The sequence below is a fragment of the Astyanax mexicanus genome, chromosome 21, assembly GCF_023375975.1.
Source record: "Astyanax mexicanus isolate ESR-SI-001 chromosome 21, AstMex3_surface, whole genome shotgun sequence".
Taxonomy (NCBI): domain Eukaryota; kingdom Metazoa; phylum Chordata; class Actinopteri; order Characiformes; family Acestrorhamphidae; genus Astyanax; species Astyanax mexicanus.
The window spans coordinates 20,725,529-20,742,383 of NC_064428.1; the positions used below are offsets into that span (position 1 = coordinate 20,725,529).

Below are 16,855 nucleotides of genomic sequence, written 5' to 3' on the forward strand. Positions count from 1 at the left end.
CAAGAAAGAAAGACTAGAGACAAAGAGTTACTTGTGTTGCAAAGGATAAATTCATCAGAGAGTCACCAGCCTTAGAAACCACAAGTTAACAGCACCTTTAGATAAGAGCCCAGCATTCATATACAATGTAGAAATAAAACGAGAATGAAAATGAGAAGGTGTGTATGCAAACTTTTGAATGGTGCAGTATGATTCTGTTTTCCCCTCAAAAAATTGAGTCGACTGACTCAATATAACACCGACCTTAGTGGAGAGGATCTTTAAAGTGCTCTGCTCAGGAACCACAGGGTGTAGAAGGTGGATATGTAGGCAGTAATCCTCTCCAGATGGAAGCTTCATTTCCGCTCTCAACTGCAGAAAAGGGGGAAAAAAGGGAGTGAAAAAAACGACACCTCTTGCTGCGGATGTGACAGACTAGACTGCAAAGTGTAAAGTTAAACAAGGCTCAGGATGCATGTCGTATTTAAATAAGGAGGGTGGGCTGATGACTTGGAGATTATTACTCCGACACAACCCAGATGTGTTGAGAAAAGCACCTTAATATAAACATTCAATTAGCACCTGCTCGACTTCTACAAACCCATATGGCTGTTTTACATGACAACAGTTCTTGCCTTGTAGAGACGTAGCTGCTACCGATGATAACAAACTGTCCTAACTGCTGATGTGATGATCTGTGGAGCCATCCCATACGACAGTCAGTCACCCCTAGTAGTGAAATAAGGGACACTAACTGCTCAGAGAAATGTGCAGGACATCCTGTGGCCTCTCACAACAGGGCTTCCTTATGGATTTGTTTTTCAGCAGGGCAATGCTCACCTACATCCGCAAGGGTTTCCCAGGAATGTCTCTGCAAGATTGGAACACTTCCTCAGCCTGCTAGGTCACTTGGTTCAATGCCAATTATGCATTTATTGTAGGAAAAAAAATGATGATGCTACTGGTTCGTCAGACTACTCTGCAAAGTCTAAAATTTAGTGAAGGTCCGGAAGGTGGGTGGTTAAAAAAAAAATCTTCATTTGAATGACCTGATATCGATTTATATAAACCCAAGATCCATCCTTAAAATTAGCACATTTTCCCAGTATACGCATACAGTATTAACATATCACGTTTTATCTCGCGAGACCATCCTTTTTTTGAGCACCACCTTCAGGCTGGGGTGATCAGTTAAGCTGGAGCTGAAACACGAGGGAGTCATTTTCTCCTGTATTTCTACTCACTGCTGTGTGTGTTTATCAAACTAGTACCTTTTACACAGCTTTAAGTTTTTTCCAGTATTGTTTTAGCCTGTACTTGGTTTAATGTAAGACCTGACCGGTTGAAGCTTAGCGAGTTAGCCGATTCACCAGGCAAGCTAAGCCCCCTTTACCCAGATTTCCAAGTACCCAGAGCTACTGGCGCGCTAAACTAACCTCCCGCCAGTGCATTAGGAGCGTCAGGTGGTTGTGTTTTGTTGTGTTGTGTTGTGTTGTGTTGTGTTGTGTTGTGTTGTGTTGTGTTGTGTTGTGTTGTGTTGTGTTGTGTTGTGTTGTGTTGTGTTGTGTTGTGTTGTGTTGTGTTGTGTTGTGTTGTGTTGTGTTGTGTTGTGTTGTGTTGTGTTGTGTTGTGTTGTGTTTGGATGGATGGATGGATGGATGGATGGATGGATGGATGGATGGATGGATGGATGGATGGATGGATGGATGGATGGATGGATGGATGGATGGATGGATGGATGGATGGATGGATGGATGGATGGATGGATGGATGGATGGATGGATGGATGGATGGATGCTTTATTGATCCCCGAGGGGAAATTCAAGTGTTATGTTTAACTGTTAGATGGAATTGTAGCCTGTAAATTAGCCTGTAACTGACTGATTTAAAGTGTAAATAGTGGGATCACGATCATGTTCTCTATGAAGCACTGTTACTAAATCAGATTACTTTGTAACCAGAGCTGTTTTTCCCTTTCAATTTGATACGTTTTTTAAGTTTTCTCTCTTAACATTATTTATTTTGCTTGTTGTCTTTTTTTTTCCACTTATGTCGCTTACTGTAGTATCACATCTGAAGTAGAGGGTACGGGTAAATTTCACACTTTTAATTGCAAATAAGAAAGTTATGAAGCATGTTATGTTTTTGTTTTATGTAAGTTAACTAAAACGTCAGTATATGCGTTCATACAGCGTTGTTGAAAATGATGGCTTCTGAAGCCTCATTAAAGTTCTGGAAACACTGTATTTGAGTAAACATTTGAGTAAAGTGGCCAAACCTGTTTAAAGATGTGAAGCACAGTGTTGCAATTAACTAAGATACATTAAATGATATTGACATTTCATATTCAAACTACAATTTTTTTTATTGTAACTGAAATTTCCCTAAATGAATTGATTCTGAGTCAAATCGGGATCTTGCGAATCAGAATCGAATCGAACTGGGAAATCAGTGGCGATTCCCACCCCTAGTGGGCTGAAGACTTGAAGACTTGAGATCCAAACAGTACTTCAACACAAGCCAGACATGTTAAGAAAACCACCTTAACATAAACAAACATTCAATTAACACCCGCTCGACTTCTGCAGACCCGTTTGGCCACGTTACACAACAACAGTTCTTGCCTTGCAGAGACGTAGCCACTGCTGTTGATAAGATTAAAGACCTGCAAATATATGCGGCACGATGTAAAAACTTTGTTCTACTGAGGCTTCACTGCAGGCCTGGCGAGGGAGAAGCTAGGGGGCATGTTTGATGCCTGGGAGCACATGACTCACTGGAAGGAGAGGAGATGGAGGAAGCCCCTGGCTCCAGGGCCCCGAAACCCCTCCTGGGGCTTCGCTTTGAGGCTCCCTTCAACTCTAAGCCTCCCGCTCACGCCTCTTTGCCTCTCCTTCAACTCCCATTCCCCTCGCTTCTCCTCATTTCTCCCCTGCTTTACAGAGCTAGCATGTCATAGAGGAAGACGCCGTACCGCCAGGGTGCCGCTAGGGAGCCGGCGAGGCCCCCTCATTACCGCCGCACGGGCTGCTGGGATATCCCAGTGGGAGCCGTGAAAACAGCCCGCGGGCAGATTCCCCTGATAGCACCACATCCATATTTTATCTCATCTCCATCTCATTTGCAACCAAATCATTACGCAAAACTCACATTTCCCGTAATTAATTTATAGAAGCCACATCAAACAACGGCCAGCACTTTGATTTATTAATTTTTTTATTATTATTATTTGAGAGAAAGGGATGAGCTGATTGGAGGAAATGAGGAAAGACGGAACAAGCCCGAAATGAGCTCTTACTTCCATAACTATTCAGCTTTTTACCCCTCTCCTCCTCTTTCAATCTAAAGGCTTTGTGAGCAGACATGTGTAATTGTGTATCTCGGTGCCATGCGATGCGTTAGCATCTGTGACCACGCGTGAAATGTCTGCCCAACCCTCTGCCGCGAGAGTTTCAGGGCAAAATCCCTCAACTCAGACAGTGTTTGATTAAAAAACGCTCAGAGCTGCAGGAAATCTCTCATCTTCATCTAGACAATCATGATTAAGAGAGATCAATGAAATGATAAAGCTGACGCAGAGGTAAACAATTAAAGTTGTGCCTGTCGTCTTAATTTATGGATGAAACCACAACAGCATCAAAATGGCATCTCCTATATAGGTTATATACTCAGCTCTGGAAGAAATTAAGAAACCACTTCAGTTTCTGATTCAGTCCTTCTGATTTTGCTATTTATAGGTTTATGTTTAAGTAATAGAACATTGTTGTTTTGTTCTATAAACATTTAAACAAATTCCAAATATTCCATATATTGTCATTTAGAACATTTATTTGCAGAAAATAAGAAATAGCTGAAATAACAAAAAGATGCAGAGCTTTCAGACCTCAAATACTGCAAAGAAAACAAGTTCATATTTATAAAGTTTTAAGAGTTCAGAAACCAATATTTGGTGAAATAATCCTGGTTTTAATCACAGTTTTCGTGCATCTTGGCACGTTCTCCTGAACCAGTCTTACACGCTGCTTTTGGATAACTTCATGCCACTCCTAGTGCAAAAATTCAAGCAGTTCAGCTTAGTTTGATGGCTTGTGATTATCCATCTTCCTCTTGATTGTATTTCAGAGGTTTTCAATTTGGTAAAATCAAAGAAACCCATTATTTTCAAGTGGTCTTATTTTTTAAAGAGCTGTATATGAAGCACTGTAAGTTGAGTTTTTATAAAGCTAGAGCAGCTGGTACCTCTTTTTCTCCAAAGGTGACAGCAACATCCTCCTTCTTGGCATTCTTCACCATGATGGTGACAGTGACTTGCGATTCTGTCTGGTACCAGTCATGTCTGCGGGTACAGAGGGAGGAAATTAAGAGATTGTTAAAGCAAACTGCATTACAGTAAGTCTTCAAAACACCATCAAATAATGCAACATAATAGGCACTAAAAACACAGAGGAGCCAAAAGCTTAAGACTACCGTAACACCATCAAATTATGGGCATTACATACACAGAGGAGCCAAAAGATTAGGACCAACATGTCTAATATGTGCTCTGTGTGTCTCCAAAACAGCTCACTCTACAAGACCTCTGTGGGTGCCGTTCATTATTATTATGCTATTTCTTTATATAGTTTGAGACCATTCTAAAAGTAACTGGCTCACATTTAGACACATTTATCGTTACAAAGCTGCAGTTATTTCCAGTAACTTTACTCTGATCTCTATGAATGAAGAAAGACCAAAATATTTGAAACTGAAGCTCAAATTGTTGTGTCATAAACATACACTATAGTATATTGCCAAACGTATCTGCTCTCCTACATTGCGTTTGGTGATCTGTAAACACATTCCATGAAACTATATCATACATGTCATGCTACAATTTTTTATGCTGTATGATGGATGTAAAATAGTAAAATCTGCTGATGAGGCTGGTAAATCTGACTGATGGTCATTGCGACTGAACTTTAGGATACTTCATTCAGTTCTTGAAATGTTTTAGATTGACTGACCCTCATTTCTTGAAGTAATTTTTTTCTTTACTTAGTTGAGTAGTTGGATTAAAGCATTACTCAAATAGGTCTATTCATTGTTTACCAACTCTACCTCTTCACAACTTTACAACTGATGCTCTCAAACATGTTAAGAGGGCAAGAAATTCAAGTAATTACCTCTTGATCTAAGCAAGAGGTGCTACTTTGAAGAACCTTAAATATAAACCAATCTAAAATATAAAAAAAACTTTTTTGGTTTAATAAATAATTCCACATGATTTTCCTTATAGTCTTGATGTTTTTAGTATTAATGTACAATGCAAACATTTTAAAATAATAAAAAAACATTGAATTTAAGATGTGTCCAACCTTTTGACTGGTACTCTATATCAGAGAAATATATATATATATATATTGCAATACTGTTTTATCCCCTCATTATCATTCAGCCCTAGTGCTGTGCGATATGACGATAAATATCATGGGGACGATTGAAAGTGTCTATCGTGCTACTTAACTTCTATCATCCCTATCGTTTCTACAGTAATTTTATCAATTATTCAAGCAAATATATGAAGTAGGCTACGATGAAATGTATTGGTGTGGTTACATTGCATAAACTCGTTTTATATAAGTTATAATAAAGTAATCTTAGCAAAAAAAGCTTCAAAATGTGGTTTTGCGACATGACGCTGCTTTACGTTATTTGACGGATGCGCGCGGACACGCAGGATTGTGACATGCTTTATGTTATTAAACTCACGAGAGCAGAACAATGGAGACACATTGTTCTTTTAAAAAAATTAGCTACTGCATTTACCACATCTGTTTTCATTTGATACACATATATTTCTGCACTAAAAGTAAGCAATGATATTTTGTCATATTTTTCGAAGAATAACTGAAAACATACTTAAATGTGGTATATCATGATATATATCATAAACATGATATTAAAAAAATCCATATCGTGATATTTTTTTTCCATATCGCCCAGCACTATTCAGCCCTATCCCAGACTTTGACATAGGTCACTGTTCTGAGCTAAATCATATCAATGAAAAATAGAAAAAGCTAAATAAATAACATGTGCTTGTGTCTGTATAATAGTTTAGCTATTCAGTGTGTGTGTGTGTGTGTGTGTATAGCAATTATATGGAATCTCAATGCATAAACCACTGGTTCAATTCCACTTACTTGACATGTGGAGCTGCTGCAGTTCGCTGCTGAAGGTGAGGCACGTTTATTTGAGTGTTTGTGCATTCCGGATGAAGGCAGGGTAAAGAGATGGGGAGCGTTCCAAAGAGAAAAAGACAAACACAGATCATGAAAACCCACCAGAAATAGCTCTGAGAGAATTTTGCAGCTTTTATGCCTAATTTCCTGTAGTCTGTTTGAGGTCAAAAAGTGAGCAACAGTGCCCCCACATGGGCAAATGCGCAGCACACACGCACACACTGTTAATTCCACCTCAACACAAATGCTCTGAGCATCCTTTGAGAGCTGCTGCACCCCTGAGGGCTGATGCTAGTCTTTTTGCTATTCACTGCAGAAAATCAAACTCAAGACACAGGGGAGGAAGCACAGATCGGGGGAGTAAAAGGAATGATAAAGATAAACTTGATTTAGTTATGTGAGTGGGATTTTCTCTTAGTTCTTCTAGTGGATCACAGACCCATGGTAATTCACACGCCCTCACAAATCACATGCTGATGTCATCACACATAGAGGCTTGAGTGTTTTAAAGTGATGGGATTTCTATAGATGTCTTGCTGTTAGGAATACATATACAGCTCTGGAAAAAAATATGTTTCAGAATCAGTTTCTTTGATTTTGCTATTTATAGGTTTATGTTTGAGTAAAAAGGACATTGTGGTTTTATTCTATAAACTACAGAAAACATTTCTCCCAAATTACAAATATAAATATTGTCATTTAGAGCATTTATTTGCAGAAAATGAGAAATGGCTGAAATAACAAACAAAGATGAAGCTTTCAGACCTCAAATAATGCAAAGAAAACAAGTTCATATTCATTTAGAAACAGCACTGCTAATGTTTTATGAGTTCAGAAATCAATATTTGGTGGAATAACCCTGATTTTTAATCCCAGCTTTTCTGCATTATGGCCTGCTCTCCACCAGTCTTACACACTGCTTTTGGGGGGTCTTTATTCCACTCCTGGCACAAAAATTCAAGCAGTTCAGCTTTGCTTGATAGCTTGTGAAGTTTGGTCTTTTTTAATAGCTCAAGCCACATTTAAGGTAATCCTGGAATAAAATTTGCTTCCTTCTGCTCTGGCAAATGTTCCCCAACTCTGATGACTGTTTTTTTTCAGCAGGACAATGCTCAAGTCCAAACAACTAGATCAATCAAGGTGTGGATGAAGGACCACCAGATCAAGACAGTGTCGTGGCCACTGACCAGCACAATCTCCAGACCTGAACACCATTAAAAACCTATGAAATATGATCAAGAGAAAGACAAATGGTCACAGGCCATCAAACAAAGCTGAACTGCTTGGATTTTTGAAGCAGGAGTGGCATAAGGTCATCCAAAAGCAGTGTGAAAGACTGGTGGAGAGCATTCCGAGACACATCAAAGTAATTAAAAACCAGGGTTATTCTACCAATGATGAATTCTGAATCATTTTAGCATTTCTGTTGTTTCTAAATGAATATGAACTTGTTCTCTTTGCATTACTTGAGGTTCGAAAGCACTGCATCTTTTTCGTTAATTTGACCATTTCTCATTTTCTGCAAATAAATGCTCTAAATTACAATATTTTTATTTGCAATTTTGGAGAAATATCGTGAGTAATTTATTAAATAAATCCACAATGTTAATTTTACTCAAAAATATACCTATAAACAGCAAAATCAGCAAAACAGATTATTTTGATATAGTCTCTTAATTTTCTTCCAGAGATGTATATATAATGATTTATTGAGTGATTAAGTGTGAATGAATGTGAACAGAATATTAAATAATACGTACCGAAGTTGCGGTTCCATTTTGTCTTTGTGCTGTTATAACAAAAGAAAAAAATAAAGCAGCCATTAGATTATCATTATTCAAAAACTAGAAACCATAACACACTCATTGTCCATTGTTGCACCCAGACCCAATCAACTGAGAGGAATGAAACACGTAAAACATGTTGGGTAGTCATGCCAGAATGTTAAAGTGACTCAGAATGGCACCAACTCATCTTCAGTGACTAGTCCTGCTTTGGTCTTGGTGAAAATAACAACCGGCCCAATATTTTTTCTCTTTTGTACCCTACACCTTGTTTTTTTGAGTTACAAGGAGAAAGGGTAAAATACTCCTCCTAACAATTTGGATAACACTTCTAATTAACACTTTAATTTTATTTTATTTTATTATTTTCATTCCACCTTAAATGCTGCAGCCTCTGCTGTCTGTTGCACCATTTAGCTAGCTAGCTACTGAGACAAACTACTATTCACATGTAGGGCTGGGTATCAAAATTTGATACCAAAAAAGGCACCGACTGAAATGTCTCGGTACTACAAAGAGTCCTGAAAGATCTTAAAAATTTGGTGCCTGTTTTTCGTACTTTGAGTGAAACACGCCGAATGTGAAGAGCGCACAGAGCGTGGAATAAACAACTGCCAGGAACAGGCAGAAATGTAGTGATCATTCAAATGGTCCACACCACCATTGTCCAATAAAAATATTCTTTCAGTTTGCCAATCTAATGCTGATATTTCTTCAAAATAACTCTAAAAAGCTGAACTGTATCCAGCAATATGCTTCGAGAAAAATATTTGTAGTTTAAGTAGTTAAACTGACACTGCTGTTTTTGTTCTTAATAAAGCAAAAAATGCTCACTGATTGTTTGTTTCATCTAGATCCAAAGAGATCTTGCCTCTTATGATGTATGAGAATGAGATTACTCGTTACTATGTCGACTGTTAAAATAAATCCACAGTGTGAGAATAATCATAGTATTTTTTGTTGTATTTTTTGGATGCAATTTAGAAAAATGTATCGAAAAAAGTATCATACTGGTATCGGTATAGAAAACTCACAAGCATTGTTGCCATTTAAACAACGTAGGTGTAAGGCGTGAAAATAGCCTGTTGGTGAGATGCAAGATAGCAATGAGCATCGTCATGTGCCTTGCGCAGCATGTATGACAGGGCTTTTAATGTTTAATCATTTATTGTTCCTGGTAACTGTTCCTCATCTTCCTTCTGAATAGCAATGCTATCCGACACTTCCTTCCGGGTCCAACCATTTTTGCCACCATTTCTTTGACGATGAGTGAATAGTATTTACCCACTATTTTATATTTTATCAAATGAGTGCACAGTCCCAACTTTAGTTTAGCTGGTATATTATACTTTAGGAACTCGATGCAAATGGGAACGCATAATTAAAAGTCGTAACTCATACCCATCATCTCAGGCGTATTATAAACTGAAACACAGCTGGAGGGAAGTGTGCGAAAGTATATCCTGATGTAAACTGACACCCATCTCTTCCACTAAGAGTAAAAGAAAAAAAAAAACAAGTGTTCAAATTGGAACTCGACTTAAGATGCTCCAAAGGCGATGCTGTTCGTACAGTAGTTTTAATGCATTCAAGTCTGTTTATGACAAGTCTTAAGCCTCCAAACTATTCCTGCGACGCCTATACGCCTACGCTTAAAGAGTGTGAGAGCTGTTTACCATTCCGAGAGCATTTCTTGCCAGCGTAAATATAAGCCTAAGAGGTCCTTTTCCCCAGTATTAAGCTGTTATGTCTCATAAATTATTGAATATTTTCATAAACAGTATGAGACGGAGCTTGCGAGCATCCGACAGCGCATTAATGGTGCCTAAAATGAGGTCGCATTTCAAAAAAAAAAAAAAAAGAGGGGGAGCGGGGGGGGACGGGAATAAGAAAAAAAAAAAAAAAAGGAGAAAAAAAATCCCCATGCATATCTAGTTTTGATCTGTATGGAAGAGTCAGAGGCTGCTAGGGGGGTGTAGGGAGGGTTTATATTAAAAGAAGGAAGGGGAAAAAAAAAGAATGCAGCAAAAGAGCAGGCAAACGGTAAATGTGACTTAAAACTGACATAAAAGTGAAGTGTAAACATCTACAATTCAACAATAACCCATATTCTCAACAGAGAAAAGCAAGAGGGGAAGCAGAGAAAGGAGAAGGAGGAGGAGGAGGAAGAGGAGGAGGAGGGCCTTGATCAACTGTAGACACTTCACGCTATGAACGCTTACTGCAAATGATGTAGTGCTTAATAACACGACAATCATTAGCCCAACTTAGGTTTTAATGGGAGCCCCTAATGAGAAATCTCCGCTAATTTGGTCTCTGAAAGAACAAACCTGACTGAAGGCAACTTTGCATGAAGACGTTCAACATGCAGCTCCTGCTGCTACAGAGGAGACCTTCTTAGCATGCTGCGTGATTCTTAAACCATCTCAACACAGCCAGAACGGCTGGCTGACATTTTAGAAAATAACACCCGTGCCGCGCAACACTGTGCTAACAACTGATAATGGCTTCGGAAGAAAAACATTCAGCTTCTGCTTGTGGCAAATTCGCGAGCGCTGCTGAACGTCGCCGCGTTGCCAGTTGTTTGTTGGCCCAAGGCAATCGCTTGAGTGCGCCGCATCTAAGAATAGCCGGCCGCTGCTTGAGATACTACTGTGAACGAGCCGCTGAGGTGGAAGCTTAGGACAACAAGTTCGCTTTCAAGCGCTCTGAAAAAGCCTAATATAATTAGACTCTACTCTAACACAAGGGTTCCACACTTTTTCCTTTCAGGATCCAGGAAGTGTTTGACTCATGACTAGTACTGTGTCTTAGCTAGAAATTGACAACATATACAGCTCTGAAAAAAAAAATAAGAGCCCACTTAAAAATGATTTTACAAAATTTTACCAAATTGAAAACCTCTGAAAATAATCAAGAGGAAGATGGATGATCTCAATCCATCAAATCAAGCTGAACTGCTTGAATTTTTGCACCAGGAGTGGAATAAAGTTATCCAAAAGCAGTGTGTAAAACTGGTGGAGGACAACATGCCAAGATGCATGAAAACTGTAATTAAAAACCAGGGTTATTCCACCAAATATTGATTTCTGAACTGTTAAAACTGCATGAATATGAACTTGTTTTCTTTGCATTATTTGAGGTCTGAAAGCTCTGCAAATTTTTGTTATTTCAGCCATGTCTCATTTTCTGCAAATAAATGCTCTAAATGACAATATATTTATTTGGAATTTGGGAGAATTATTGTTCGTAGTTTATAGAATAAAACAACAATGTTTATTTTACTCAAACATATACATATAAATAGCAAAATCAGAGAAACTGCTTCAGAAACTGAAGTGGTCTCTTAATTTCTTCCAGAGCTGTATATTACTATTCTATACTGTGAGCACGGCGATATATTGTGATTGTTTAAATCAAAAATGTATAAAACTGTCGTAGCGCAATACTGTAACATACTTATATAAGCTAAATAAAAAAGTACTTTTTGTTAGGGCTTTCAACATTAACAGGTTCACGGATGCAGTTAATCTAGAAACTTCTATGTGTTCATTTTTAAACGCCAATTAATCACATGACAATTGACTACCAACACGTTAGCAGTTTTATTTAGAGATATAATACACACTCAGTGCTGAGTTCAGACGGTATATTACCTTTAATTTATGCTGAAGTTTATGCTCTCTCTTTCACACTTGCGAGGACATGCGCACACACACGCACACACAAACATACACACAGCTAATGGCAAGTTTCCTCTTTTTTTAAGCTGCTGAGTGTGGAATATGGAGCTACACCAGCATTTATTTTCTCAAGTAAAACTCTTAGTTAAATTCAGGAACTCAGCATATTACAATATACTAGTTTAAAAATCCTTAAAGCTACCCTAAGATATTATCAAAAAAATCTTAAAAATATATAAAAAAAGACTGCTAGCTAGTGGGTGGGGTTAAAACACCCACTGTCTGACACTGACCTTTACATCCAAAAAATCGATACTGTGTTTCTGAAAACTGATGAAGCATTGCAAATATAAATAACCCCATTTAACCACCTGGCCAACTTATACTTCTGCGCCAAGTCAACGTGTTGTCTATGGTGTATTCTGCGCGAACGCCCTGACACTTTTTACTTCTGCATTTGTGTGTACGTTTCACTTTTCAGTTGAAACCGTGAAGGCGAGAATGTGTGGACGGCTCAGCACACCAATCATTTTTTGGGAGGTGCGCATCGGGTTATGGTTCCGAGATTAAAAAATATATATATTTTTTTATTTAATCGTATCCCGATTATTTGTTTTGCAATACTATATATATATTTTTTAAACACAGTATTGATTTTAAATGATTACCGATATTTTACATGTAAACACTGATGTCAAACAGGCGGTCCATTTAGTGTTGTGTTGTGTTTAAACCCCGCCCACTACTTAAAAGTGAGCTACTCTGTTATTAGATCCCAATATGGTATCTGCATAAAAAGCAATATTTCCTTTTACTTACATTTTACCAATCTAAACATCTCTAAACAATGCCCTCTAGTAGATGTATTGCTTAACACTTATGCACTCCATCATGAATATGTTGTCATTAAAATGTGTAATGTGATTAAAGTGCAAAAGTGCTATTTGCCATTCTTACACATTGTCACAAATCTAAAATAAATAAAGCCAGAATGCATTGATTTATTTTATTTACAATCAGTACTTAACAAAAATTCATTATTATTCAATCTACCTGTAAAAACTATTTTTAAAAATTATTATAATCACTAACATCCCCCTTGTGAATGTAAAAAGTGTAGTAAAAAAAATACACTACTATATATATATATATATATATATATATATCTTAGCCATCTTTGACAGTTAACTTACTCATTTTCTCTTCGCAGAGCTTCATCCACGTTACAAAAGCCTCATTGGAATCTGTGAAACACAAACAAGAATTAACAATTCACACTGATTGTTTCGTTTTCCCCACTATATTCAGGTCCACAAGAGCTTTAACAGTTTCCGAGTCCGTGGACACCAGGTTTAAGACAGTTGTTTCTGACATGAATAAATAAAACTTTCACCAAATAAAATATTTAATATCTGCGCTGACTGTCTGCCACAATACTACTACATGCGTGTAACCTTCCAACCAAGAATGGAAAGTTCCATCTCCTGAGGATAAAGCAAGTTTCCTGGTTTAACAAGCTAACCTTGTGTTTAATTCAGGATTAGCCTATGTATCACACAGACTGCTTCATTCCAAGCCAAGTGTATAAATACTACAGCTTACAATACACAGCCTAGCCTTTCCCAGGTTAAGCTGGGGATTTATTTTAAGTAAGCATAAATAACACCACTGTACTTAAAGATTTAAAACACTGACATTTAAGCAAATTTTGGCAGACAAGAGCTGTGCAGCTTTTCCCTGGCCTTCAGTTTACCCACACTGGATCAATACAGGCTACAGTGATGATCTGTTAAGGGAAAACTTTCATGTATTCATGTATTATGTTGGCTACAATGCTCTGCTACTGAACTATATACATATACAGTTTCGGAGGAAAAAAAAAAGAAAGAGAGCACTTCAGTTTCTGAATCAGTTTCTCAGATTTTGCTATTAATAGGTATATGCTTGCGTAAAATGAACATTATTGTTTTATTCTATAAACTACGGACAAAATTTCTTCCAAATTCCAAATAAAAATAGTCAATTAGAGCCTTTATTTGCCGAAAAGTATGCTTTTTTAAATCAGATAACACATAAATCTGATTGTCACAAACTTGAGGGGGAAAAATAAATATAAACCTACTAAAAAAATTATAAAAATCAACAAGTCTACCAATGCATAAAATAAATCAGTGTATAAAAACAGAAACACAACCTTTTAACAATAAAACCCCACAGATGCTTTCAAATGTTTTTCTAGGGACCTTAGGGACACTGCACTTACACTAATGTGTGAGTAATTCACATGTTTTTATATCATGCTAAATTAAAATCATCAAGAGGGATAGTAAAAATAATGTGAGTGTGAATTCTATAATTTATACACAGAACTTAGATCAAAAATAAGTTCTGTTCCAATCCGAGTTTCAGGTTTGACATCACTAGTGATAGTACATGTCTGACAGATGGGATGTTCCATTTACAAAGCTATGCAGACATTCAACATTCCTCAATACACAGTGTCACGTGTGTACCGGGAATTTCAGGGTATTTTTGCGATAACAATATTCTTGTTGATCTGACAAAGCATTGAATTAGAAAAAAAAATCAAAAACAGACTACCGGTACTGTAACAAAATTATTATGATTTCATTTATTTGCCAATATTATTGCATACAATATGATGTTGCTCACACCTTAATTGAGATTTTCACCAGATTGTAACAGAAATCAATGCTCCAACATGTCATGATAATAATAAACACTGGACAGATATGATTTGTTTCTAGTAGATTAAGATTTAATAAGAAATGAGAAGAGTGTAAAATGTACTTTCGCTATAAACAGCAAGAAAGCTTTAGCCTAATGGCCCATATAGCCCTAAAATAATATCACCAGAAAGCTCTGGGGAAAAAAAATAAGAGAACACTTCAGTTTCTCTGATTTTGCTATTTATAGGTATATGTTTGCATAAAATGAACACTGTTGTTTTATTCTATAAACCACTGACAAAATTTCTCTCTCCCAAATTTCAAATAAAAATATTGTCATTTATAGCCTTTATTCGCAGAAAATGAGAAATGGCTGAAATAACAAAAAAGATGCAGAGATTTCAGACCTCAAATAATGCAAATAAAACAAGTTCATATTCATAAAGTTTTAAGAGTTCAGAAACCAATATTTGGTGGAATAACCCTGGATTTTAATCACAGTTTTCATAAATATTGGCATGTTCTCCTCCACCAGTCTTACACACTACTTTTGGTTAAATTTATGCCACTCCCATAATAAGAAACTCATTATTTTTAAGTGGTCTCTTATTTTTTCCAGAACTGTATTTCACGGTATTGTAGCAATAATGCTATTTCAAACTTTTGGCGATTTTATTGCATACGATACAATATGACACACACCTAGTGGGTGGCAATGATTGTGATCATCCGCATCTGGCTATTCAATGCAGGAGACCACACATGTATATCCTGCAGGTTTGTGCAGCATTGTTTAGAATTCAAAGCACATGGAAAAAAAATTGGCATATAAATTACCTCCGGTTAGTCTGTGCCCGGCTCTCACCTATACAAAAGATACCTGCCCTTCTAAGAAAACGTCAGCTAGCCAGAGAATATTTGGATTGATTGTTAACTGGGTGTGAAAATCTGATATTTGTGAGAAATTAAAAGAAAAACATGCCCTTCATGCCTACCATCAAGTGCCTTTCCTGCTGTAAAGGTCTGCTGAGCCTCACTGATGTTGTTGAGATGATATTCTGCGATTCTGGGCAAAACAATATATAAAAATAGAGCAGTTATTTAAAAGATACTGTCAATGCAACAGCCAACATTTTCACAAAAAAAGTTTAAAAGAGATTTCCGATTAGTCCTGATCTTAGTAAATACACAACATTGAGTCATTTGCTTGTTTTAAAAAAAAAAAAACAATGACATCAATGCCATATATACGGAAAATTACAAAATGACTCACATAGTTATCTGTAATTAATGTGACACATCTTTTAGTCACATATACTCACCCTTTTCTCAGGAAGGCAGTGGCCATACCAGGCTGAAGCTGCTGTGCTTTCTTAGCATCATCGACTGCTCCTGAAAGTTAAAAAAAAAAACTTTTGGGTAATCATCCACGACATAAAGGCAGACTACTATGTAATTGATACTGGGAATCTTTTATGAAACGCTCACATCACTACCTAGATAAAACACACAAGTAGATAAATAAAAAACAAATACAGACATTTTTTTTTTCAACAAGATGTTATACTATAATAATTCATACAGACGTGCACTGGATTATAAAGTGCACTGGATTATAAGGTGCACTGAGGATTTTTGGGAAATTTAAGAGATTTTAGGTGCACCTTATATTGCGAAAAATACAGTAGATAATAGTTTGAGGGACTCTTATCATGACTTTACCTTAGCAGTACTAGTCTACTAAGACATTTACCTCAGCAGTGCACTGTAGCCATAAATTTACTTCAGTAATGCTACGCTAAACATAAATGGACCTCAGCAGTGCTACTCAAGTTACATGAGAATTTAAATTTACACAGTGAAAGACACCAATCCATTTGGTAAAAAAAATAAAAATAATAATAATAATAATAAAAAATAAGGCTACATTATCCCAGCTAACAATATTATCCTGGCCCTGTACTGCCTGTATCTTTAATCTGGAAAACATATAGTGTGTAAAAAGGTTGGTAGAAAACAGATACCTAGTGTGCTAAGTGATGCTGGACTAACTAACAAAGAACAACTCTTAACTTATAAGACAATCAGACCCCTGACTGACAGAACAACACTGAACAAGACCTTTAACTCTAGACACAAACTCTGAGCAATAATATAATTTACAGCATAATAACATTGCACTAAACTTGTTTGTAGTGTCAGTGTTCAGTTTACATTTTAGTTATGAAGGACTCACACAGTGCTCTTAACAGCCACTAGCTGTATTACTATTACTTCATACATCACAGTGAAAATGTTTACCAGATTAATCAGCTGACAGTAGTTCTCTCACTGCACTCTCAAGTTCCCTGTTTGTGAGTTACGTCCCTTCCCAAACTGGAGATTATGATAGTTTCTCTACATTTGAACAGCCTACAAGCATTTTGTTTGACTCTCTGCCACACATTTTAACTTTCAACAAAAATCTATTTGAAACAATTTCATATCTATTTAAATTA

At 36.9% G+C, this 16,855-nt stretch overlaps 1 protein-coding gene across 2 annotated transcripts in view; it reads right to left on the reverse strand.

Moving 5' to 3' along the window:
- Positions 1–16,855, reverse strand: part of sugt1 (SGT1 homolog, MIS12 kinetochore complex assembly cochaperone) — a 33,874-nt gene that overhangs the window by 13,885 nt on the left and 3,134 nt on the right. Inside the window, exons 4-10 of one of the 2 annotated variants that reach the window (XM_015607258.3) lie at positions 15,680–15,749; positions 15,353–15,423; positions 12,861–12,911; positions 7,961–7,989; positions 6,162–6,187; positions 4,219–4,315; positions 244–351 (exon numbers count right to left, since the gene is read on the reverse strand). In XM_015607258.3, coding sequence (XP_015462744.3) covers positions 244–351; positions 4,219–4,315; positions 6,162–6,187; positions 7,961–7,989; positions 12,861–12,911; positions 15,353–15,423; positions 15,680–15,749 — 452 coding nt within the window. Of the gene's footprint in view, positions 1–243; positions 352–4,218; positions 4,316–6,161; positions 6,191–7,960; positions 7,990–12,860; positions 12,912–15,352; positions 15,424–15,679; positions 15,750–16,855 lie in introns of both variants that reach the window. The other variant, XM_007254805.4, reaches the window with a different exon arrangement.